General features: G+C 43.0%; 1 protein-coding gene across 1 annotated transcript in view; it reads left to right on the forward strand.

Moving 5' to 3' along the window:
* The window catches only part of LOC121288977 (calcium-activated chloride channel regulator 1-like), a 29,930-nt gene extending 7,022 nt beyond the window's left edge, over positions 1-22,908 (forward strand). The window contains exons 5-14 of the mRNA XM_041207839.1: positions 416-581; positions 1,677-1,898; positions 2,393-2,617; positions 2,712-2,889; positions 8,960-9,066; positions 9,161-9,382; positions 10,421-10,682; positions 14,584-14,742; positions 20,884-21,111; positions 22,509-22,908. Coding sequence (XP_041063773.1) covers positions 416-581; positions 1,677-1,898; positions 2,393-2,617; positions 2,712-2,889; positions 8,960-9,066; positions 9,161-9,382; positions 10,421-10,682; positions 14,584-14,742; positions 20,884-21,111; positions 22,509-22,906 — 2,167 coding nt within the window. The 3' untranslated portion in view covers positions 22,907-22,908. The remainder of the gene's footprint in view (positions 1-415; positions 582-1,676; positions 1,899-2,392; positions 2,618-2,711; positions 2,890-8,959; positions 9,067-9,160; positions 9,383-10,420; positions 10,683-14,583; positions 14,743-20,883; positions 21,112-22,508) is intronic.
* Positions 22,909-23,771: the final 863 nt, after the last annotated feature.

A 23,771-nucleotide genomic window follows, 5' to 3' on the forward strand; every position in this document is an offset into this window, starting at 1 on the left:
TTGGAATTCTCTACTCCAGAGGGTTGTGGATGCTCCATCCTTCAAAGGCTGGCATAGACAGATCTTTGGTCTCTTAGGGAATCAAGGGATATGGGGAGTGGGCAGGAAAATGAAGTTAAAGTACAAGATCAGCCATAACCATACTAAATAGTGGAGCAGGCTCGATGGGCCATATGGTTTATTCCTGCTCCTACTTTTTGTGTTCTTGTGCTGAGGCGTCCAACTCTTTGGAACAGAGTTTGGAGCAGGAGCAGGAGGCAATATGACCAATAAATGGTGAAAATGTGAAAATAAGCCTCAAGGATAAGCTGTTTGGTATTGTCTAAATAAACATGTCCGAACTCATTAAGCAATCTCTTTTAATAGCAATGCTACTCAGAATCAAATACATTTTTAATATTATTTTGACTTTCAGATGTTCAAAAGAAATAACAGGAAAGATTGTTGAATGCCCAGGCAGCAACTGTTTTCTGTGCGACAATGATTTCAACACAGGGCTGCCAATTGGTGATTGTAAATTCTTTCCAGAGAAGAATCAGAGCTCATTCTCTTCAATAATGTACCTACAGGGGCTGCCAAGTGTAAGTGGAGTTGTGAGAAGGTGCTTTTCCTAAATATCATTAACTCTTTCGATTTTGCAACTCAACTTTTACACAGCTTATCAATTAGCCCTGGGCCATTGCTGCAGGACATCCTCAGGACAGCCTCCTTGGCCAAGTTATCTTCAGTTGCTTCATCACTGACCTTCCTTTCGTCCATGGGTTGTTTGCAGTCCAATTCGTAATCCTTCAAATAACAAAGTAGGCCATCCCTGCTTGCAGCAAGGCATGGACAACAATCAGGCTTGAGCTGATAAGTGGAAAACAGCACCACACATGTGCAAAGCAATGACCATCTCCAACAAGAGAGAGTCTAACCATCACCCTTGATATGCAATGCTATTACCATTGCTGAATCCCCATCTTCAACATTCTGGGGATTTCCATTAGCCAGACACTTAACTGCACCAGCCCTATAAATACTGTGGTTACAAAAGCAGGTCAGGGGCTGCCAATTCTGCAGTGATTGGCTCATCTCCTGCCTCACACCCCCAACCCAATCCCAATTGACCAAAGACCATCCATCATCTACAAGGCAGAAGTCAGGACTGTGATGGAGTACTCTCCACTTGTGGAGGGGAAGCCACAACAACACTCCAGAAATGTAATGCTATCCAGGACAAGCAGCCTGCTTGACTGGCAACCTATCCATCACCTTAGTCATTCACTCCCTCCACCACTGGGCTGAAATATATACTTGCTCCAGGGTGCACTGCAGCAACTTGCAAAGGCTTTTACATCAGGACCTCTCAAACATGGGACATTTATTATTTAGGACAAGGACAATTGGCGCATGGAAACATCACTACTTCCAAGTCCTCCTCCAAACCTGGACTTGAAATATAACGGCATTCCTTCATCCACACTGGGTCAAAATCCTGGAATCCTCTGCCTAACAGCATTGTGGGAGTGCCTTCACCATGCCGACTGTTTCCACAGATGTTGTCAGACCTGCTGAGTATTTCCAGCATTTTCTGTTGTTATTGTTGATTTGCATCTTTTTGCTTAGTGTTTTTAGTCAGAGCTGTTTTCCTCAAAGTGCCTTTAACCCATGGCATCCTTTAAAAAAAAATCCAGGTGGTTGAATTCTGTGACAATGAAACTCACAATCCTGAAGCACCAAACATGCAGAACAAAATGTGCGATCACAGGAGCACCTGGGACGTGATCAAAGAGTCAGAGGATTTCAGAAGCAATCGCCCACCCCACATTGGTCCAGTGACACCGACATTTACAATCCTACAGGCCAAAGACCGTGTGCTCTGCTTAGTCCTTGATACATCTGGAAGCATGGGCTCGGTAAGGCCTTTCGTTACGTTTATTTCACAGAAAATGTTGATTTGGAGGCAAGTCCGAGCTGTTGTGTGACTTCAGACAGCAAGCTAGAGGAGGTCAGGAGCTGGCTATTGAAAACGTTGGCTCACCTCCTGACTCCCAAATCGTCTCCACCATCTACAAGACACAGATTAGGGGCAGAAGTCTATGCCAGCGGTATTTTACGGCCCCACCAAAGTCAATGGACTTTTAAACGGCTTGTTGCATTTTACAGCTCCATGTCTGCAGCAGCAGAGCCATAAAATACCGCCCCAGGCGTGTGATGGAATGTTCTCCACTTGCCTAACTGGAGCTGGAATAACAATGAAGAAGTATCTCGAAACCATCCAGGGTGAAGCAGACAGCTTTAACAACCCTAACATTAAATTATTTCTTTTTTACAAATATTATTTGTTTGATTAAATGTATAACTAAACCAAATTATTGGCTGGTTGCATTGTTTTCTTTTTGGCAAATAGGAGAATCGTATTAACAGACTCCGACAAGCAGCCGAGATATTCTTACTGCAGATCATTGAAGTACAATCGCAAGTTGGAGTTGTCACTTTTGACAGTGCCGCAAGTATTCAGGCAGATTTGAAAGTGATCGATGATGAGAATGTGAGGGATCAGCTTGTCCGACTGCTACCTACATCAGCTAAAGGTGGAACAAATATCTGTGCTGGCGTTCAGTCTGGGTTTCGGGTAAGATCTGAAAATCTGGGGTAACTTTTATTAACACATCATTTTTAGTTATTACGTTTTTTTCCACATTGACAATAATTTTTTTGCTTTGTAGGTGCTTCGTGGTGATGACGGTGCTACAAACGGTGATGAAATCGTTTTACTGACTGACGGGGAGGACAGTGGAATAAGCAGTTGCTTCGCGGAGGTGGAACAAAGTGGTTCAGTTATCCACACTATAGCATTAGGACCAAGTGCAGCCGTAGAACTGGAACAGCTTTCAAAGATGACAGGTAATAAGCACTCATGCCTCAGGTGACCAACATGAGAACAATTCATGTCTTTGCTGCAAGTTCTTCCTCCTTTCACTGTGGTGGAAGCGTTAAGAGGTTTAAAATAAATTGCCCAGCAGCTCAACTACAATAGCGGACAAAGGAGTTCCTGGGATTGCACTTCAGTTACTGGGTAGATGTGGATGGGAAGTTATTGGGGCTGTTTTCCTGCTTTTGGTCCTGGTGCTGCCCAGTTTTGGCCACATACACAGCTAGCAAGAAAGAAATCGCATCCAGTGCATTTTTAAATTCATCATAAGCAACACAAGATGTTGTAGTGAGTTCCACCTTTTCACCATTCTCTTGGTGAAGAGTTTTCTCCTGAAATTTTGTGGGATTTAATGGGGGCTATCTTATGCTTCTGGCCCTCACTTCTGGTCTCCCCATCAAGTGGATCCTTTTCTGAACTGAAAATGAATCCTTTATTAAAACTCCTTTGTAATCTTAAAGACCTCCATCATGTCACCCCCTCAAGTCTTCTCTTTTATGGAGAAAAGAGCCATCACCTGTCCAATCTTTCCTGACAGGTGTAATCTCTCCATTCTGATATCACTTTGGTAATTATTTTTTGCTCCTTCTCCAGTGCATCTATGGCCAGGATTTTCCGGTCCCACCTGCCTGGGGACTGGAAATTCCCATGTGAAGCCAATGGACCTTTGGCTGGTCCATCAAATTTTCCAGTCCCACCCGCGATCATTCCCTCCATGGGTGGAATCGGAAAATCCCAGCCTATATCTTTTTAATGGAGGCCAGAACCATTCATAGTATCCATGTGGTCTGACTAAGGCTCTATACAAGTTTAACATAACTTCTCTGATAATTAATTCTATCCCAGTCAGAGATGAATTCCAGTCCTTCATCCTTTTGTGGCTTTATTAATCTGTGCTGCTACTTTTAGGGCAGGATCTTCAGGTCAGCAAGCAGGGGGCAGGGCGGGCAAGCAGGGGGCAGGGCCCGCCCGCTCGCCGATGCGTAAAATGACGTGGGATGACGTTGGGTTGAACTCCCGATTAATGGACCTGCTCATCCAACCTTAAGGTCGGCGGGCAGGCCGGGAACCCTGGCAGGCTTCAGAAAAAGCATGAAACCTCATCCGCGGGCGGGATGAGGTTTCATGATTGTTTTTTTAAAAATTTAACAAATGTTTGAGTTAAAATGATGGACATGTCCCAGTTCATGTGATAGTGTCCCATGAGGGGACATGTCAGGGAAATTTTTTCAACATTTATCTTCAAAGTTTTAATTCTGAGCCGATCTCCCTGAGGCTGCACTTAGCCTGATGGAAATCAGTGCGCTCTTTCGCACGCATGCGCACTTTCGGCTGAGGAAGTCCACTCCCACCCATAGCGCTTCCTGGCGGACGCCATGCTGGGCGGGCCTTAGTTGGCCTGCCCACTTAAAGTGGCAGCGCTCCCTCGATTGGGGGCGCTGATCGGAGGCACGCCTGCCTGCGCCTGCTCCTGCACTCCAGCCCCCCTCCTCCCCCTTAGCGATCTGTATTCTTGTTCCTCCTCTGTTCCTCAATCCCATTTAGACAGCAGGGAATATCTGGCCTCTTTATTCTCCCTGCCAAAACGTGCTACCGCAGAATTATTTATATGGAAGTTTATTCACCAATGACATGTTCATTCTGCAGGTTTATTAACGGCTTCCTGTATACTTATACCCCCAATTTGGTGTTGTATGCTAATTTTGAAAGTGCACTCCCAATTTCTGAGTCCAAATAATTTATGTAAATTGTGAATAACAGTGGTCCTAGCACTACTTCCTGGGGAACACCATTTCTCACCTTTGCCAATCTGAATAACTACCTTTAAACTCTGTCTTCTGTTTCATAGCCAACTTACTCCTTATTAATAGTTGTTTGGTAGTATTGCTTGAGTATTGCTGAAAAGAGAGACATGCCGTAGCTTTTTGTCTTGCACTCATCAGGACAGTTTGTAAGAATGCCAGTATAAGAGGAAAACAACAATTTATACTGTATGTGAAGAGAGTTCTTGCCAACCAATCAACACTCTCTTCACATACAGTATAAATTGCTGTTTTCCCCTTATATTGGCATTCTTGCGAATTGTCCTGATGAGTGTAAGACAAAAAGCTTCGACATGTCTCTTTTTCAACAGCTACTCCTTATTGTGCTCCTTGCATATAATGTAGACAGCAACATAAAATTATAAAGAGACGCTGAGAGAATAAGTAAGTGGGAAAAATCTGTGGTAGATTTTAACACAGATAAGTGTGAGGTCTTCGATTTTAGACAAAAAAAAATAGATCCGGGTATCTTTTGATGTTGAAAAGCTAGGAACAGTAGAAGTCCAAAGAGATTTGAGGGTCCATGTACACAGATCACTAAAATGTAGCAGTCAGGTATAAAATACAATCAGAAAGGCTAATGCAATGTTTGTCTTCAAAATCAGGGAGCTATATCATCTAAAGGGAAGAAAGCTTTACAGTTAAAACCAGATCAGGGACACTGTTCTGGGCACTGCACTTTGGAATGTATAAGCTGACTTTGGATGGATTGCAGTGTACATTCACCAGAATCTCTCCAAGGTTCCAAGGGTCTTATTATGAGGAGAGATTACATAAGCTATCTTTGTATTCCCGGGAATATGGAAGGTTAGGAGGTGATTTGGTTGAAGCTTTGTAAGACTTTGAAACCAATCATTAGAGTGAATAGAGAGAACTTCTTTCTGCTGTTGGGTAGGCCTGGGACAAGGGAATAAGCTTAAAATCAGAGCCAGGTCATTCAAGTAGAAAAGCTACTTCACGTGAAGGATGGTAGATTTATAAAGTCATTTACGGCACAGGAGGAGGCCTCAGCTCTCTGAGCGATCCTGTCAGTCAGATTTTCCCTGCCCTATTTCCATAGCCCGGAAAATTAATTTTCCTCAAATGTCCAATTTCCTTTTGACATCATTGATCATCTCTGGCGGGCAGTGAATTCCAGGTCATGAGCGCTGCGTTGGAAGTTCTTCCTCACATTCCCCCCTGCATCTCTTGTCTTTAAATTTGTGTTCTCTAGTCCTTGTACCATCAGCTAATGGGAAAAGATTTTCTTTGGCTATCTTATCCAAACCTGTCATAATCTTGTGCACCTCAATTAAACCTCCAGTCAATCTCCTCTGCTCCAAGGAGAGCAATCCTGGCTTCTTCAACCTAACCTTGCAGCTGAGATTCCTGGGAACTATTCTGGTAAATCTCTTCTGCACCGTCTCAAAGGCCATCACATTCCTAAAGTGTGGGGATCAGAACTAGACTCACATATATGTGTGTGTGTGAAAGGGAATGGCATTTTTTACCATCAAGGTGAAACTTGTCTCTTTCCAAGACAGCGCCAGTGTTGATTTTTCAAACCTGTTCTCTGATTTTGTGCTCAACTTTCTGGACTGAAATTTGAACCACTCCCAGAATCAGCAGCCAGTCTGTTGCCCACTGAGCCATGTCTGACACCACTACTTGTGGCCTAACCAGAACTTTGTAAAGGTTCAGCATAGCTTTCTTGCTTTTGTACTCAATGCCGGTTTTATGAAGCCTAAGATCCCATATGCTTTTCTAACTGTGCTCTAAATATGTCCTGTCACTTTCAAAGGTCTATGCCGATGAACCCCAGCTCCCTCTGTCCCTGCACCTTCTTTAGAACTGTGCCATTAACATTGCTTATTCCTATCCCTTCTGCCAAAATGCATTATCTCACAATTCTCTGTATTCAATTAATTCTTCCACTTATCTGCCCATTCTGCTAGCCTATCTCTGTCCTATTGCAGTCAATTTGTATTATCCTCACTGTCTGCCAACCTTCCAAGTTTGGTATCATTGGCAAATTATGAAATTTCACTCTGTATTCCATATCTGAGTGATTTATATCTCTCAAAAAAGCAGTGGTTCTAGCACTTATCCTTGGGGAACACTACTGTCTACCATGCTCCAGTCCAAAAAATAACCATTTACCAAGACTCACTGTTTTCTGTCCTTAAGTCAACATTCTTCCAAGTTTACACCAACGGACCTATTCCATGAATCATGATTTTGCTTACCAGCCTTTTAATTGGTTCTTTGGCAAATGTTTTCTGAAAATCCATTTAGACAATATATATTATTATCCCTTCAAGAATTATCGCTGTTATTTCTTTAAAAAAATTAAAGTAGTCAAGCATGATCGGACTTTTACTAAACCGTAGCTAGCACTCCTTAGTTAACTCAAACAAAACATGGATTTTAAGGGTCCGATAAAACAGTTCAATAGCAACAATTTCGGAGTACGGGATTCGATGGGTTGATTTTGCTCAATTCTTCCAAATTCCTTTCAGTTCTTGTCGATGACACAAGGTGGTCTTCCAGCACTTTCAGTATTTAGTTCAGTGGTTGAGAACTTGCTTTTGAATGTCTCTAACAGTGATTTTCCCCTTTGCCTCTTGATAGGGGTTTTCAGAGAAAGAGCAGGATATAAAGATGTGAGAAGAAGAAAACAGCTAGCTTATTGTGGAATTACTGGAATCTTCCACACACAGGAGAAAGAGGTTTTAGGTCTTGTTCCTTTCAGGCTAGGAGTTATTCAGCTCTGCCCTCACACAAAACCTTGGTCACCTGGTCAGGAGTCAATTAAAATGCTGTTGTCAGGCAGCTGCCTTGGTCCAGGACTCCTTTCCAGCACCATCCTGACTTTCATGGCACACTCTGTTCCAGGACTGCAACATTATATATATCTCTCATCCTGTACCAGTGGACATCCTTTAACTGCAGACATTGTAATTCTAATTCACAGTTCAACAGAATAAAAATATATGTTCCTTACAATACAAACATATGAATTAGGAGCAGGAGTAGGCCACTTGGCCCCTCGTGCCTGCTCTGCCATTCAATAAGATCATGACTGATCTCATTTTAACCTCAACTTCACTATCCTTCCCACCCCCGATAACCTTTCACGTCCTTGCTTATCAAGAATCCAACTACTTCTCCCTTAAAGATATTCAAAATCTCTGCCTCAACCACCTTTTGAGGAAGAGAATTTCAAAATCCCACAAACCTCTGGGAGAAAAACCTCTTCCTCATCTCTGTTTTAAATGGGTGATCCCTTAATTTTAAATGGTGGCCCCTAGCTCTAGATTCTCCCACAGGAGAAAACATCCTTTCCACACCCACCCTGTCAAGTCCCCTCAGGATCTTATATGGATCTCACGTATCTTCAAATAAAGCAAACCTACATATAGTTTTCAAGTCCTGTGTGTGAGATTGGCGAAATTGTCTGAAGTAGACTTGGAAACACAATTAGCACCTTGTTTAAACTATTCATTTGCTTCTAGACCTGCTCGATATTAATACTATTTTTAATTCGCCTACTGTTATGCTTGCCCCAGTTGAAGTTTTCCAATCTCTCAGCTCTTTTGCCCAAGATTAGAGAAAGAAAAAGAGTAAATACTCACCAACTAATCACTTCGCTGCTTTCCTGTGACATCGCACGTTGATTTTTCTTTTGTGCAATGTTGGTTGACTCTGCCCCCACCCACCCCTCGTGCTCTTTAATTGCACCCACCATTCTCACTATGCTTTCGCTTTTGGTTCTACTCCTTTACCCGCCCCTACCCCTCCACACTTCTCACTGTGTACCAAGTTATCTCATAAAAGGCATAAGATGCTAGCTCAATTCATAACTTTAAGAAGCAAATCAATAGATTTTTATTAGGGATTGGATTGGGTTTCAGATCATTCATGATCGCATTGAATGGTGGAATCGGGGCTCAAAGGGTTGACTAGTTCATAGGTCCCCATATGTGTGAGCAGTTCTGGACTTAAATCTCCAGTTGTCCTGTTAAGATTGTTGGTAGTGGGAAAGTACCCAGACCCTAGGCATATTGCTACCACTGGACAGGCAGTATTAAAATCAGGGCTAAAATATTTAATAGTTTATTCCCAACGGTCTTTCACATTGCAGAAATCCTTGATGCCTATTCCTTAATTAAGTTCTTAATTAATATAGGCCATAGGTTTTTTTGGTGTTTATGATATACATTTCCTTCTCATTCTTTAGGGGGTTTACAGTTTGCAGCCACCGATAACATGGGTACAAATGGATTAATTGATTCCTTCACTGGATTAGTATCAGGAAATGGTGACATTAGCAAACAAGCAATTCAGGTGGGATTACCCTCAGATAATAACTTTCCAATCATTCTTGTGCTAACCAAGTGCTTTAAGGTAAAATACAATAATTCTATCTGTTTCATCCCAGCTTGAAAGTTCTGGAAGAAGGATTGATGATCACAGTTGGTTGAATAGTACAGTTTTTATCGATAAGACTGTTGGGAGCAACACATTTTTTGTAATTACATGGGAGGCGCAGACACCAGACATGTTTGTACATGACCCCAATGGAAAGACGTACAACAGTGGTGATTTTGGGATAGATAAAATTGGACACACAGCCCGTTTTAAGATTAACGGCATTGCCCTGGTATGGATCAAAATATATCCTTCAATTCTTCATGCTTTGCAGTCTATTTCTTATCAATGAAACCGTTTTTTTCATGGTAGTATTGTCTCAGTGCAAATTACTTACTGCCATCCACCCCCAATTCAGGCAGGATCCCATTCTATATAACAAGTCTTTCATGTGTTATTGGTCATTGATCAGTTGAATACACGTTACAAATGGAATGAAGCCAATGAATCATAGAATGGAATCATAGAGTGGTTACAGCACAGAAGGAGACCATTTGGCCTGTTCTAAATATCTGATCAATTATCAAATTGGCTTCAGTTTTGACACTAATTGCTTGATCTAGTCCTCCGTGACTGTTTAATTTTGATTCAAAGAACAGTTTACAAGCATGCTCACCCATGTGAATCTTTGACCTGTGCTCACTTAGTGATATCTCTTTTCCCTCCAGTTTGGTTTAGTTTGATCACAAGCCACTGATACTTTTAACCTATATACTTAGTTGAAAACCTCAGGTTTTGATACTCCTCCCTCTGTGCTGATTCCAATGTCACTCTGATGTCACTTTTTGATTTCCAAGGGGCTCAGACTCTCTCCAATCTGCTACTCCTTCTCAATTCCTGGTGCCTGAGGTTCCCACAGCCGCTAATGGTTTCTGTTCCTGGCTATTCTCACGGTGTAAAATTTAAGACTTCTGAATGGTACAGCTTCCAGTGCAATTGGTGAGAACGCTGGGCACCAGGAAACGTTCATTCAATCTGAATGACAGCCTTGGGGCTTCAAGCAGGGGAGATGCCCCAATTAAGTCCAACCCTGAATTCACTGACTTTCATTCAGAACAACTTCTAATGGTGTTGACTGGATAGCAATCAGGAGTAGGTGTCCTTGCCATTCCTCCTCTCCCCAACAAATGGCACTGAGGCCAAATGTAGAGCCTCGGCTGAGATCAGCTCAGTCACCATCGACCAGCAATCGCATTCGTGACTTTCCTGAACAAGCCATGGAGGGAGCTCCTCTCTGTCCTACAATTGACAATGAATATTTGTTTCCCAGACAGGACCTTGGAAGTATAGTATCCTGAATCCTGGAACCAAACAGGCTATAGCTATCACAGTAACATCCCGAGCAGCAGATGAGAAAGTTCCCCCCATCACGGTCAATGCGTATATCAACAGAAAAGATTCAACAAGCCCGATGATAATCTATGCAGAAGTCAGTCAAGGATTTTCACCTGTCCTGTTTGTGACAGTGACAGCTATCATTGAATGCCCTGCTGGTCCTCCAGTTGAACAGAACCTTTCTGATGATGGCCTAGGTAGGATATACAATGTGACCCTGTGAAATAGAACATATATTTGTGTTGTAAGTGCCTGAAATGTGGACATATCCAATTTTAGCTTCCTTTCCATGAAAGATATTCGAAAGAAAATACAGAAAGGCTTTATGACTTGGGTTAGCTTTGACATTTTTTTTTAATACTTTTCACCGCCAATCTAATAAGATGGCCTTGTGAGGGTGCTCGAGCCTCCCCCTAACTCTACCAATGCATCAACATAAGCAGTGAAGCAGGATTTAAGGGCTGATGACTCCCTGTACATTAGAAATTCCAGTGCCCCAGCTCTCAGTCAGGACGAAGTATAGCATCAGCAGAAGTTGGTTTACTCTGACCAGATATATCGCTTGAATAACTGATGGAATTGGCACCAACTCAGAACTGAAGCTCGGGGGAAAAAATTGTTGTTGTAATGTTGCAGCAAGCTCCCTGATTCAGGCTTGGTACAGATAGCCTCTGATCTTAGTGGGTGGTGGCGATGCTGGTGGAAGGTTCTGCCTTCACAAAAGAGGGCACAGATAATTTCCCAGAAACGTTAGGGAACCAAGGTGAGAGGGAGGAATTGAAAAAAAATCAGTATTAATAAAAAAATGGTGCTAGAGAAATTAATGGGGTTAAAGGCTGAAAAATCCCCAGAGCCTGATAATCTATATCCCAGAGTACTAAAGGAAGTGGCCCTGGAAATATTGGATGCCTTGGTGGTCATCTTCCAAAATTCTCTAGGCTCTGGAGCAGTTCCTACAGATTGGAGGGTGGCACATGTAACCCCACTATTTAAAAAAGGAGGGAGAGAAAAAAAACAGAGAATTACAGACCAGTTAGCCTAACATCAGTAATGGGGAAAATACTAGAGTTTATTATAAAAGACGTGGTAACAGAACACCTCGAAAGCATTAACGGGATTAGACAAAGTCAGCATAGTTTTATGAAAAGGAAATCATGCTTCACTAATCTACTGGAGTTTTTTGAGAATGTAACTAGTATAGATAAGGGAGAACCAGTGGATATGGTGTACTTGGATTTCAAGAAGACTTTTGATAAGGTCCCACGTAAGAGGCTAGCGGGCAAAATTAAAGCACATGGGATTGGGGGTAATATACTGGCATGGATTGAGAATTAGTTGCTAGGCCAGAAACAGAGTGGGAATAAATGGGTCTTTTTCCGGGTGGCAGGCAGTTACTAGTGGTGTACCGCAGAGATCAGTGCTTGGGCCCCAGCTATTCACAATATATATAAATGACTTGGATGAGGGAACCAAGTACAATATTTCCAAGTTTGCTGATGACACAAAACTGGGTAGGGTTGTGAGTTATGAGGAGGATGCAAGGAAGCTTCAGGATGATTTAGCCAAGTTGTCTGTGTGGGTAAACACATCACAGATGCAGTATAACGTGGATAAATGTGAAGTTATATGCTTTGGTGTGAAAAACAGAAAGGCAGAATATTACTTAAATGCTGATATTTTGGGAAATGCGGATGTACAAAGGGATCGGGGTGTCCTTGTACACCAGTCATTAATAGTAAATAGACAAGTGCAGCAAGCAATTAGGAAGGCAAATGGTACGTTGGCCTTCATTGCAAAAGGATTTGAGTTCATATGTAAGGATGTCTTACTGCAGTTATGCAGGGCCTTGGTGAGACCATATCTGGATATTGCGTGCCTTTCTGGTCTCCCTATCTAAGAAAGGATATACTTGTCATAGAGGGAGTGCAGTGAAGGTTCACTAGGCTTATACCAGGGATGGCAGGACCGTCGTATGAAGAGAGATTGGTTTGACCGGGCCTGTATTCACTAGAGTTTAGAAGAATGAGAGGGAATCGGATTGAAACATATAAAATTCTAACAGGGCTAGACAGGCTGGATGCAGAGAAGATGTTTCCTCTGGCTGGCGAGTCTAGAACCAGGGGCTACAGTGTCAAGATATGGGGAAAGCCATTTACGACTGAGATGAGAAAAAATGTCTTCACTCAGAGGGTGGTCAACCTGTGGAATTCTCTACCACATCACCACTGGACTAGTAGTCTAGAGGCTTAGGCTAATGCTCTGGGGACATGGGTTCAAATCCCACCAAGGCAGCTGGTGGAATTTGAGTTCCATTACTGAATCTGGAATTAAAACAAAATTCATTCAAGAAATGTGGGCATCGCTGGCTAGGCCAGCATTTATTCCCATCCTTAATTGCCCTTAGAAGGTGGTGGTGAGCTGCCTTCTGAACAGCTGCAATCCATGTGGTGTAGGTACACCCACAGTGCTGTTAGGGAGGGAGTTCCAGGATTTTGACTCAGTGACAGTGAAGGAACGGCAATATATTTCCAAATCAGGGTGGTGAGTGGCTGGGTGGTGATCGTGGGTTTGGAAGGTGTTGTTGAAGGAGCCTTGGTGAGTAAATCTGCCCTCAGTAATGGTGACCATGAAACCATTGTCATAAAGACCATCTGGCTCATGAATGTCCTTTAGGGAAGGAAATCTGCCTTCCTACCTGTTCCAGTCAATATATGACTCCAGACCTACAGCCATATGGGTCACTTTTAACTGCCCTCTGAAATGACCCTAGCAAGGGCAAGTAGGGAAGAGCAACAAATACTGGCCTTGCTGGGGTCGCCCATTTCCCATGAAAAGAAGAAATGATCCTTTCAGATGGGTGAAGATGCTTAACATTTCTCATCTGTTTCCGATTCTGGTCAGGAAACAAGTGCTGATGGAGCTTGGGCTGTGCTTGCAAAAAGTAAGTCACAATCTTGGCTATCACAATAATCAGTCTTCTCATTGTTCAGTCATTGATGATGTACATTCATCATATGTGTGACAGAGATACTTGTAATTCTGTCACCTGAGTTCCCTGTCTCCCCTACGTCCAAATGGGATGAATGTCAATGTACCACTTACCTCCAGGATGTCCACCTCCATATTAGCAGCTGTACTACTTGTGGAGCCCACCTCCAGTCCTGACCCTTTTCCTTGCATCTTGTGCTTTTTCCTACAAGGGGCAAAAAGACAGAGCTGTCAGCGAGTGAATGTCAGGGATTCACCTGATGAATGCAGTTTGCTTGGTGAGGGTGACTATGAGACATGTGCATCATGTTGGATAAGGATTGCGGTGTGTTATAATGGTGGATGGATAATTGGGGAAGTGTTAAAGGCTGGATGCTGCTGAAAGTTTAGTGGTTGGGAGGAGTGAAGTGATGGAGAATGCTTCATGAGACAAAAGTGAAAGCGGGGGTGTACGGGTGGTTGGGGGCCGGGGGGTGGCGGTGGGGGGGGCCGGGGGGGGGGTGGGGGTGGGGGTTAAATTGCAGGATGCAGTTGAATCAACAAATGTGCTTCCTTTTCCTCAGCCACATCTTCTTGGTGAGAGCAGCGGACTCCTTCCTCCCGTTACTGGGGAAACGTATCCCCATCATGCTTTTGAGTCTACCCAGGAGTAATTCCAGTGAAGCACCATCAAATCTGGGTGTTGCCCTTCCTATAACGTGCCTCATCCATGGTGAACATCTCCAATTCCCACCTATACATTCTGTCCTTAAATACAACTGAGATTACATCATTTGGGTGCACTCACACTCACTGCATAGCTCGGAGATGGAGAAGTCAAAATGTGTTAGTACAATTGAGAACAGATCGTAGATCACCAGCTCGACTGCTGCCTCCGTATTGACATCAGGGCCAATGCATCATGGATATAGCAATTCATAATGCCAGGAATTAGATTTAATGTTTGGAATTTGGTCTTGGCCACGACCTTTTTACTTTGCATTTGTGATCCGTGAATGATGAGTGTATGAATTTCCATTTAGTGAGGATTAACAAGTGCAAACCTTCTGTACAGCGTTACTATTCCATGTCCCTCTCAGTGTGCAGATATTTACCCTTTTTTGCCTTTAGGTGCAGATATTGTCAAGAATGATGGCATTTACACTAAGTATTTCCAAAACTTTAATGGGCATGGAAGATACAGCCTTAAAGTACATGTTCATGGAAAAGCAGCAACTGTAAAAATGGCAGGAAAGCCTTCCTTGTACATACCAGGATTCATCGAAAATGGTAATAAATACTTGACAGAAGCGTATGTCGAGATACCACAACATTTGCGTATGATTTTATACCAGGATGATCAATGAGTTGTAACTTCGTGCTATGAACTGACTGCTATCTGACGGATTTCCTATGTGCAGCTCGCCCTGCACTCTCTCCCCCGCGCCCGCACTGGCAGATCTGAGCGCTGATGCTTGCGTTTCATGCTGGGGAGGCCTTAATTGGCCCACCAGCGTGAAATCGCCTTGCGGCTCGATCGCGGAAGTTGATCTGCTTCCTGACCACCCCTGTCACCCCTGCTGAGCCTGCCCGACAAGGGCTAAATTCTGCCCCAGATATCTAGCATCTGCGGTATTTAATTTTTTTGATTTAGAGAAAGAGGAAAGTCAAGATAAAATGATAGAGAGAAAAAGTCAGAATAAAATAGACCTTTGGGCATGTAGATCTACTTATTGTTCCCCAACTACATTTTTAAAAAACTATTCTCAGGATGTGGGCTTCGCTGGCTGGGCCAGCATTTATTGCCCATCCTTAGTTGCCCTTGACCCACTGCAGTCCATGTGGTGTAGGTACACCTACAGTGCTGTTAGGGAGGGAGTTCCAGGATTTTGACCCAGCAACAGTGAAGGAATGGTGATATATTTCCAAGTCAGGATGGTGAGTGACTTCCAGGTGGTGATGTTCCCACCTATCTGCTGCCCTTGTCCTTCTAGATAGTAGTGGTCTTGGGTTGGAAGGTTCTGTTGAAGGAGCCTTGGTGAATTCCTGCAGTGCATCTTGTAGATGGTGCATACTGCTGCTGCTATGCATCAGTGGTGGAGGGAGTCAATGTTTGTGGATGTGGTGGTAATCAAGCGGGCCGTTTTGTCCTATATGTTCTAAGTTTTGTCCTAGAACTTCTTGAGTTTTGTGGGAGCTACAGTTATCCAGGCAAGTGGGGAGTATTCCACCACACTCCTGACTTGTGTCTTGTCGATGGTGGACAGGCTTTGGGGAGTCAGGAGGTGAGTTACTTATCACATGAATCCTAGCCTCTGACCTGCTCTTGTAGCCACAGTATTTATACGGCTAGTCCAGTTCAGTTTCTGGTCAATGGTAACCCCCAGAATGTTGATAGTGGCGGATTCAGCGATGCTAATGCCATTGAATGTCAAGGGGCGATGGTTGGATTCTCTCTTGTTGGAGGTGGTCATTGCCTGACACTTTTGTGGCATGAATGTTACTTGTCAGCCCAGGCCTTGATATTGTCCAGGTCTTGCTGTATTTGGACATGGACTGCTTCAGTTTCTGCGGAGTTGCGAATGGTGCTGAACATTATAGAATCATCAGCGAACATTCCCACTTCTGATCTTATGATAGAAGGAAGGTCATTGATGAAGCAGCTGAAGATGGTTGGGAACTCCTGCAGTGATGTCCTGGAGCTGAGATGACTGACCTCCAACAACCACAACCATCTTCCTTGTGCTAGATATGACTCCAACTAGTGGAGAGTTTCCCCCCTGATTCCCATTGATTCCAGTTTAGCTAGGGCCCCTTGATGCCACACTCAAAGGCAGCTTTGAAGTTAAGAGCAGTCACACTCACCTCACCTCGGGAGTCAGCTCTTTGCTGTAAATTAGAACCAAGGCTGTAATGAGGTCAGGAGCTGAGTGGCCCTAGCGAAACCCAAACTGGGTGTCAGTGAGCAGGTTATTGCCAAGCAAGTGCTGCTTGATAGTACTGTTGATGACCCATTCTATTACTTTACTGATGATGAAGAGTAGGATGATGAGATAGTAACTGGCCAGGTTGGATTTGTCCTGCTTTTTGTGTGCATCCGATAAATCAATCAATGATTATCCCTCTGGTATGGAGTTGATTTTCCAGGCAACTTTTCTTGGTGGAAACATTGAACCTTATTTACAAGATGGCAGCAGCACTAGTAAATGCAGAAATGACTATTTCTTGAAACCTGTGGCTAGAAAAGCTCTGGCGTAGTTTTTCCATAGTAGCACCTGATGTTGGCGACTTAACCTCATAAACATCTAACCACCTTGGATTGAGCATCTATAATCAGTAGAAACATGGTTCCAGGGTTGCCCATGCATTCCAGGGTCTACCAGACCACTCTCATTGGTGTAATGGGGCTGCCACTGGCGACTTCTGTCACTTTTGGCATTGCACACAATGTTTTATCACCTTCTCAATATTGCCAGCTACTATGGAAAAACTACGCCAGAGCTTTTCTATCCACGGGTTTCAAGAAGTAATCATTTCAGGTACTGCGTTTACTAGTACTGAATTCCAAAGATTTGTCAACCTAAATGGTATCAACCACGTGAAGACCACACCATACCATCCACCATCTAACGGACTGGCAGAAAGAACAGCACAAATATTTAATGCAGGAATGAAAAAGCTAACAGGTGAATCATTGGAAACTAAACTTGCTCGATTCCTATTTCACTACAGAATAACCCCCCCGCAACTACACCACCAAAGATAACTTTGCGCTATCGCCTTCATTCTGGAGATTCCCAGATGGGCACTGTGTAGCTCTACTAAGAGTGGTTCCCTTCCTTGTGAAGGAACTACAACTCATGTACCCCATAATAGAAAACCATCTTGACTGCTCATCTCGTGTCTTTGGTTGAAAAATGGCTTCAATTCATCAGAAACTGGTTCATGGGACCAACAGTGTAACACTTGGTCATTCACTCAAGACAGGACTAGATCATGATTCATCCAGTTTCTATCTGCCTAAGGCCCGTCTTTGAATTTGTGCACAAGCTATGGGAGGGATAGCCTTTTCCTCATTCAACAGACCCAAGAGCAGTTTGTGGTCTGATACTAGCATGAAATGTTGCCCATGCATGTATTGGTGGAATTTTTTTACACCAAGAATTATTAACAGACCTTCATTTTCAACATGAGAATATCTTTTTCCAGCTGTGGCAAATGTCCTAGATACATAACATATCAGTCTCTCTGTACCGTTGTCCATCTTGTGAGATCGTATAGCTCCCACTCCATAGGGGGACGCGTCACGGGTCAGCACCAATTCCTTTGTCAGGTCGTAGTGCGCTAACACATTTGAAGAGTGCAAGAGCTGTTTTACTTTCATGAAGGCTTCTTCTTGGGATGACTTCCAAACCTAACGCTGGTTTTTTTTAGCGGTGAAATTAGAGGGGCTAGAACCATTGATAGATTTGGTAGAAATCGGCTGTAATAATTTATCATCCCTAAAAATGTTTCAAGTTCAGAGATGTTCTTAGGTGCAGGTGTCTCTCTGATTGCTTTAACCTTCTTTTCAACAGGGTACAACCCTTGGGCATCTACCCAGTGGCCCAAATAAATGACTTAATTTGCCTGAAAGGTGTATTTTTTCTTCTTTAGGAATACTCCTGATTCTAAAAATCATTTCAGGACTTCCTCTAGATTAGTCAAGTGTCCCTTTTCCATGAATCCAGTTATTAGTACATCATCCACATAGACCAGAACTTGAGGTAGTCCTTGTAGCAAGCTCTCCATCGTCCTCGGAAAAATGGCACAGGCTGAAGAAACACCGAAGGGGAGATGTGTGTATCGATATAACCCTTCGTGGGTTTTTATGGTCACAAATTCTCGGGAGGCATCATCCAGCTCGAGTTGCTGATATGTGTGACTCATGTCAAGCTTTGCATATGTTGTCCCTCCTGCTAGTTTGGCACCGAGGTCTTTAATCTTGGGAAAAGGGTAACTGTCCAGTTTAGCTGCATTGTTGACCGTTAGTTTATTGTCCCCACAGATCTGGACAGTTTGATCTGGTTTTAGGACAGGGACTATGGGTGCTGCCCATTCTGAGAACTGAAGCGCTTTTATGGCACTCAACCTCTCTAGCAGGTTCAACTCAGCGCCAACCTTCTCTCTCAGGGCGTATGGCACCGATCTGGCTTTCAAGAAGCGAGGAGTTGCTTCTGGGTTCATGTAAATCCTGGCCTTTAACTTTTCCCAGTTCACCCTTGAAGATGGTGTCATATCTTTTTTAGCAGCTCTGCTAAATCCTCCAGTTTAATTAAATCTCTTTCAACCAATCGCAACCTAGAAGGCTTGGTCCTTCACCTTCTACCACCATCACTGGTAGTTGTGCTGTTTGGTGTCTATAATAAACAGGTACTCTGGTGATACTTTTTACCTGGATTTCTTCACCTTGTACATTTTCAACTTGGCAGAGGCTTGTTTCAAATTAATTTGCTGAACATCTTTATTTAAATATCTGAAAGTGTGTTCTCCTGCTTTAGTGGTAGACACACCCATGTCTACTTCCATTTTTGCAATGTGACAGTGATTGGCTCTGTCTTCCCAACTTCCATGTTGAATGAGGAGTAAATGTCAGAATTGGTTGTTTCTGGCTCTCCTACACTGTATACTTCATTGGACTTTGTTCACTGCCTGGAAGCCTGTTTTAACCTTGCTTTGCAATGGGCAGAATCTTGCCCTTGTCGGGCGGGCTTGGCAGGGGTGGGTGGGGGGCAGTTGGGAAGCCGACTGCCGCCCGCGATTGAGGCTGGAAGGTGGTTTCCAGTGGATGAGGTTTCCTAAAAAGTGCAAAAGCCACTTGGCCTTTTCGCCCGCTCGCCAACTGTAAAGTTGGACGGGCAGTGCAAAATGTCAGTCAATTATCCATTTAATGGCCTTATCACGCCTTTTAATTGTCGGCGGGCATGTTGCTGACTCCAGTGCGCGCCCACTGAACACTGATTCCAATGCGTGCCACTGTGTGTTGACGTTGGGATGATCGCCTGGCATCAGCGTGAGTCATTTTACGTTCGAGTGGGTCAGGCATGCGCCTGGCCACCAAGCTAAACATTTTGCCCAATGTTTCATTACGTGCCCACTTTTGTGACAAAAATAACACTCCACCTTTTGAAACTGCCAATCATTAGGAGTATGGTTGTTTCCAAGTCGATAAAAATGAGTTTTCGAATTTGCTGCTAAACTGTTTCCTCTAAATTTTCAGTTAGCGGAGGCTGTTTCCTGATTAGCGACGTTGTCCCAGCTTTTTACACCAACTCTGGCTGACCGTTCCTGCCCAAGCGGCGCCACTTTGCGCACCTTGAATTGCTTATGAATCCCTTACAGTGCTTACTATCACAAGCGCTGTTTCTAACGCTTTCTTAAAATCAAGATCCACTTCAGCCAGCAATCTTCGCTCAGTAGCATCCTCCTGCACACCACAGACCAAACAATCCCTGAGCATATCATTCTTGGTTTCACCGAAATCACAATGTTCCGTCAGCTGTTTTAATTTCACCACGTAGGTAACAAAGGCCTCCCCCTTGGGGCTCTATTCCGTGAATTGAAACTGAACCTCTGCATTGTGACTTAGGGCTTGGGCTGGAAATGTCCCTTAACGAGGTCTACTAATTCACTGAAGGTCTTTGAATCCAGGGAACTGGGGGCCATCAAGCTTTGAATTAAACTGTAGGTCTTGCTCCCACAAATAATCAGGAGAATCGTTCTTCTCTTTTCCTCCCCCGTGATTTCATTGGCTTGAAAGTAGAATGCAAAACATTCTATATATTAAGACCAGTTGTCTGTGACTGGCTCGAAAGGATTGATTCTGCTAAACAGTGGCATGTCAGATGAGTATCCCTTCCTTTCTTTTTAATTATCTTAGACACTCACAATCGGTGGGTGAGGGACAGTACTGGATCTGATTTATTCTCATTGCCAGTTTGTTATAGAGTTTATTTTCCAGGCAACTTTTCTTGGTGGAAACATTGATCTTTATTTACAAAGCAGATACATGTGTGCATCAAACTCTGTAATGAAAGAAAAACTTTCTCCTAGAGATTCCCTGCACTGCTAAATCATTGGCTTACATAGATCATGTGATCTTACAACACAGAGTTATTCTTAAAGCTACAGTCCTACGCTTATCAAAATTATAATTACTCCACCCTCCTGCTATGAGGAACTGCCATAAAATAATTTCCAATTTCTTACACTGCTTAGCAAAGATCAGCAACATGTCTGGTGAGAAATTGTGGGCAAGACCTTAAGACCTGGCATGGACCTGATGGGCCAAATGACCTCCATCTGTGCCTCAATTACCTCAGGATCTAATGCAGCTTTTTATTAACAGGCTTGTTAAATCTTAAGTAATCTTAAGTAATTCTTTTCACGTAGACAATATTCATCCAAATCAACCTAGACCTCCAATCAACACGGACAATCCCGATCCTAAATTAGGAGACATCAGCAGGGCCAAAGCAGGAGGAACAATTTCAGTTCCCATAAGATTACCGACTGTTGACTTTCCACCGTGTAAAATCAGAGACCTCCGAGCAACAATAGTTCAAAATAAAGTTCAGCTGGAATGGACGGCACCAGGAGAGGACTATGATCAGGGAACAGGTAATTATTGCTGAATATATGTTACTGATACAGAGTACTTTTTCTAGGAATGATTTGAACAGGTAGTTGATGAATTCTGCTGATCAGTGGAGGTATCACACACAGAAGAAAAGCATCTACTCACAGGAAGAGAAGGACCAAGGGATACTGAAGATTGAGTCAAGCCTTGGTGAATTTGGCCAACAAAGCTGTGGTATTGGCTTTTCTGTTTTGAGGAATAATTATGGTGGACGGTGTGAGCGGTGTGCAGGGCAAAGTCTGAAAAACAGCAGTAAAGTAAATGAGCAGTAATGGTAGCGTTGAGGAATAAAGGCCCCAAGGGAACACCATTGCTCTTCATCAATTAGTACTAATGCATATTGTATTCCATCTGATGAGGCTGATTAATGTTCCATTTAGGAGCATAGGACTAGGATTTAGGAGCAGGAATAGGCTATCTGGCCCTTTGAGCCTTCTCTGCCATTCAATAAGATCTGGTTGTGATCTCAGCTCTACTTTCCTGTCTGCTCCCCACCCCACAACCCTTGATTCCCTGGTCTATTAAAAATCTGTCTAGCTCAGCCTTGGATTAATTCAATGTCCTAGCCTCCATTACTCTCTGGGGAAGAGAATTCCACAGAATAATGACTCTCTAAGAGAAAAACAAATGTATCCTCATCTCAGTCTTAAAAGGGAGACCACTTATTCTTAAACTGTGTCCCCTGGATTCTAGTCTTCCCCACAAGAAGAAACATTCTCCTGGTTTCTACCCTATCAAGTCCCCTCAGGATCTTATATCTTTCAGTGGTAGTGGGTTTCTCATTCTCAGCACTCTCTGGGTGTAAAGAAGTTTCTCCTGAATTCCTTATTCAATTTATTAGTGTCTGTTATTTATGATCCCTAGTTCTGGAAACACTTGCAAGTAGAAACATCTTCTTCATGCCCACCCGTCAAACTCTTGAATCACCTTAAAAGCTTCAATCCGGCCCCCCTCAGTTAATTCTCCCCTTAATCGTATCTGCTCTAAAGAGAATAATCACAACCTCTCCAGTTTCTTCACATAACTCAAGTTTCTCAGTTCTGAAGAAAGGTCACAGACCTGAAACGTTCACTTTGTTTTTCTTTCCACAGATGTTGCCTGACCCGCTGAGTATTTTCAGAATTACTTGAAGTTTCTCACCCCCATGTACCTGGCAATTTGCCTTTACATCCTTTCCAATGTCTTGACACCCTTCTTCAAGTGTGATGTGCAGAATTAGGTGGAATACTCCAGCTGAGACCTAACGGTTTAGCAGAAATTCCTTGTTTTTGTACCGCGTATGACTCTATTTATGAAGTCATGGACCCCTGGTGTCTTTTTAATCATCCACGAACATATTTATATATTTCCATCTCTTTTTCATTTCCTCTTTTTGTAGCGTCTTACTATGAGATGAGAATGAGTGGGAGGCTCCTACAGCTCCGGGATGATTTCTCAAATGCTAAGCTGGTAAACTTGACTAACTTGACTCCACAACCATATGGCTCAAGGGAAACAGTCACAATTATTCTTCAGGATACAACACTGCAAAATTGGACAAATATCTACTTTGCTGTCCGTGCATATGATAAAATCAAACAGTCCTCGGTGACATCTAATATAGCCAAGGTCTCAAGTACATTCTTTGTGCCATTGATTGAGCACCGAAAAGGCTTGAGTAGATCGGGTAAGACTTGGATTGCAGTAGCTGTTACAACTATTGTTTTTTTGACCACTGGGACCATGTTTTTCATTCTGTGCAAAAGGAGACGAAAGAGAAAAAACATGGATGAGTAATGTTCTTGCAGTTGGAATGAATTGCTTGCACTTAATGAGGCCAATAATCTGAAAGTTTAATCTGATTACACTTGGTACACATATAAACTTGATCTGCTTTGCGCGTGAGGGGGGCTGCAATGTGAAAACCCATTGGAATTCTCTAACATTTACGCCATTTCCTGGGGTTTCTCTATCTCTTCTACCAAAGTTATGGTGGACAATGGGAAGACCGCCCAAGGAAAGCTGCCCGCTGACTATTTGCTTAACCTCCTGGGGGATGGGGAGGGGTAGGAAGGCTGCACAGTTTTAGTTGGTTATATTCCAGTAGGATCCCAGACACACTCCAGGATGTCTAAGCTTTGGCTATCAGCAATGTATGCATAATCTCTCTTGATTTCATAATTGTGTGCAAAATAATCTGTGTAATTGGCTATTTTTGATGTTATGTGTGTTGTCTGCATTAATTAAAAATGTTTTGTGCAATGAGAGTGTTATTTTCTTTGAGTGGCTGATACTATCCTTCAGAAATTCATAAAGAGGTTCGCTAGAACATTACTGGAGTAGATTCCTCACAAGGAAAGTTTAAAAAACAGTATTTTATACAATTGAAGTTTCATACTGGCTATCATCAAGAATAAGTGACACCTTTTTTGAGTCCAGCCCATGACTTTATGGCTATTATGACTGATGCAATTGGTACAGCAGAGTTATTTTTAAAATCCTGGAGGGAAACTTTAAACAACTGTCATAAGCAATTATTTTAAGTGTTATGTTTGAGATGCCACTCTAAACTCAGGAATCAGGCAAGTTCTCAAGGTTTTACATTAAACAAAATGACAGATTTTATAAGTTTACACAGGTTAAAATATAGATACACATAGCT

The sequence above is a fragment of the Carcharodon carcharias genome, chromosome 16 (genome assembly GCF_017639515.1).
Source record: "Carcharodon carcharias isolate sCarCar2 chromosome 16, sCarCar2.pri, whole genome shotgun sequence".
Classification (NCBI taxonomy): Eukaryota; Metazoa; Chordata; class Chondrichthyes; order Lamniformes; family Lamnidae; genus Carcharodon; species Carcharodon carcharias.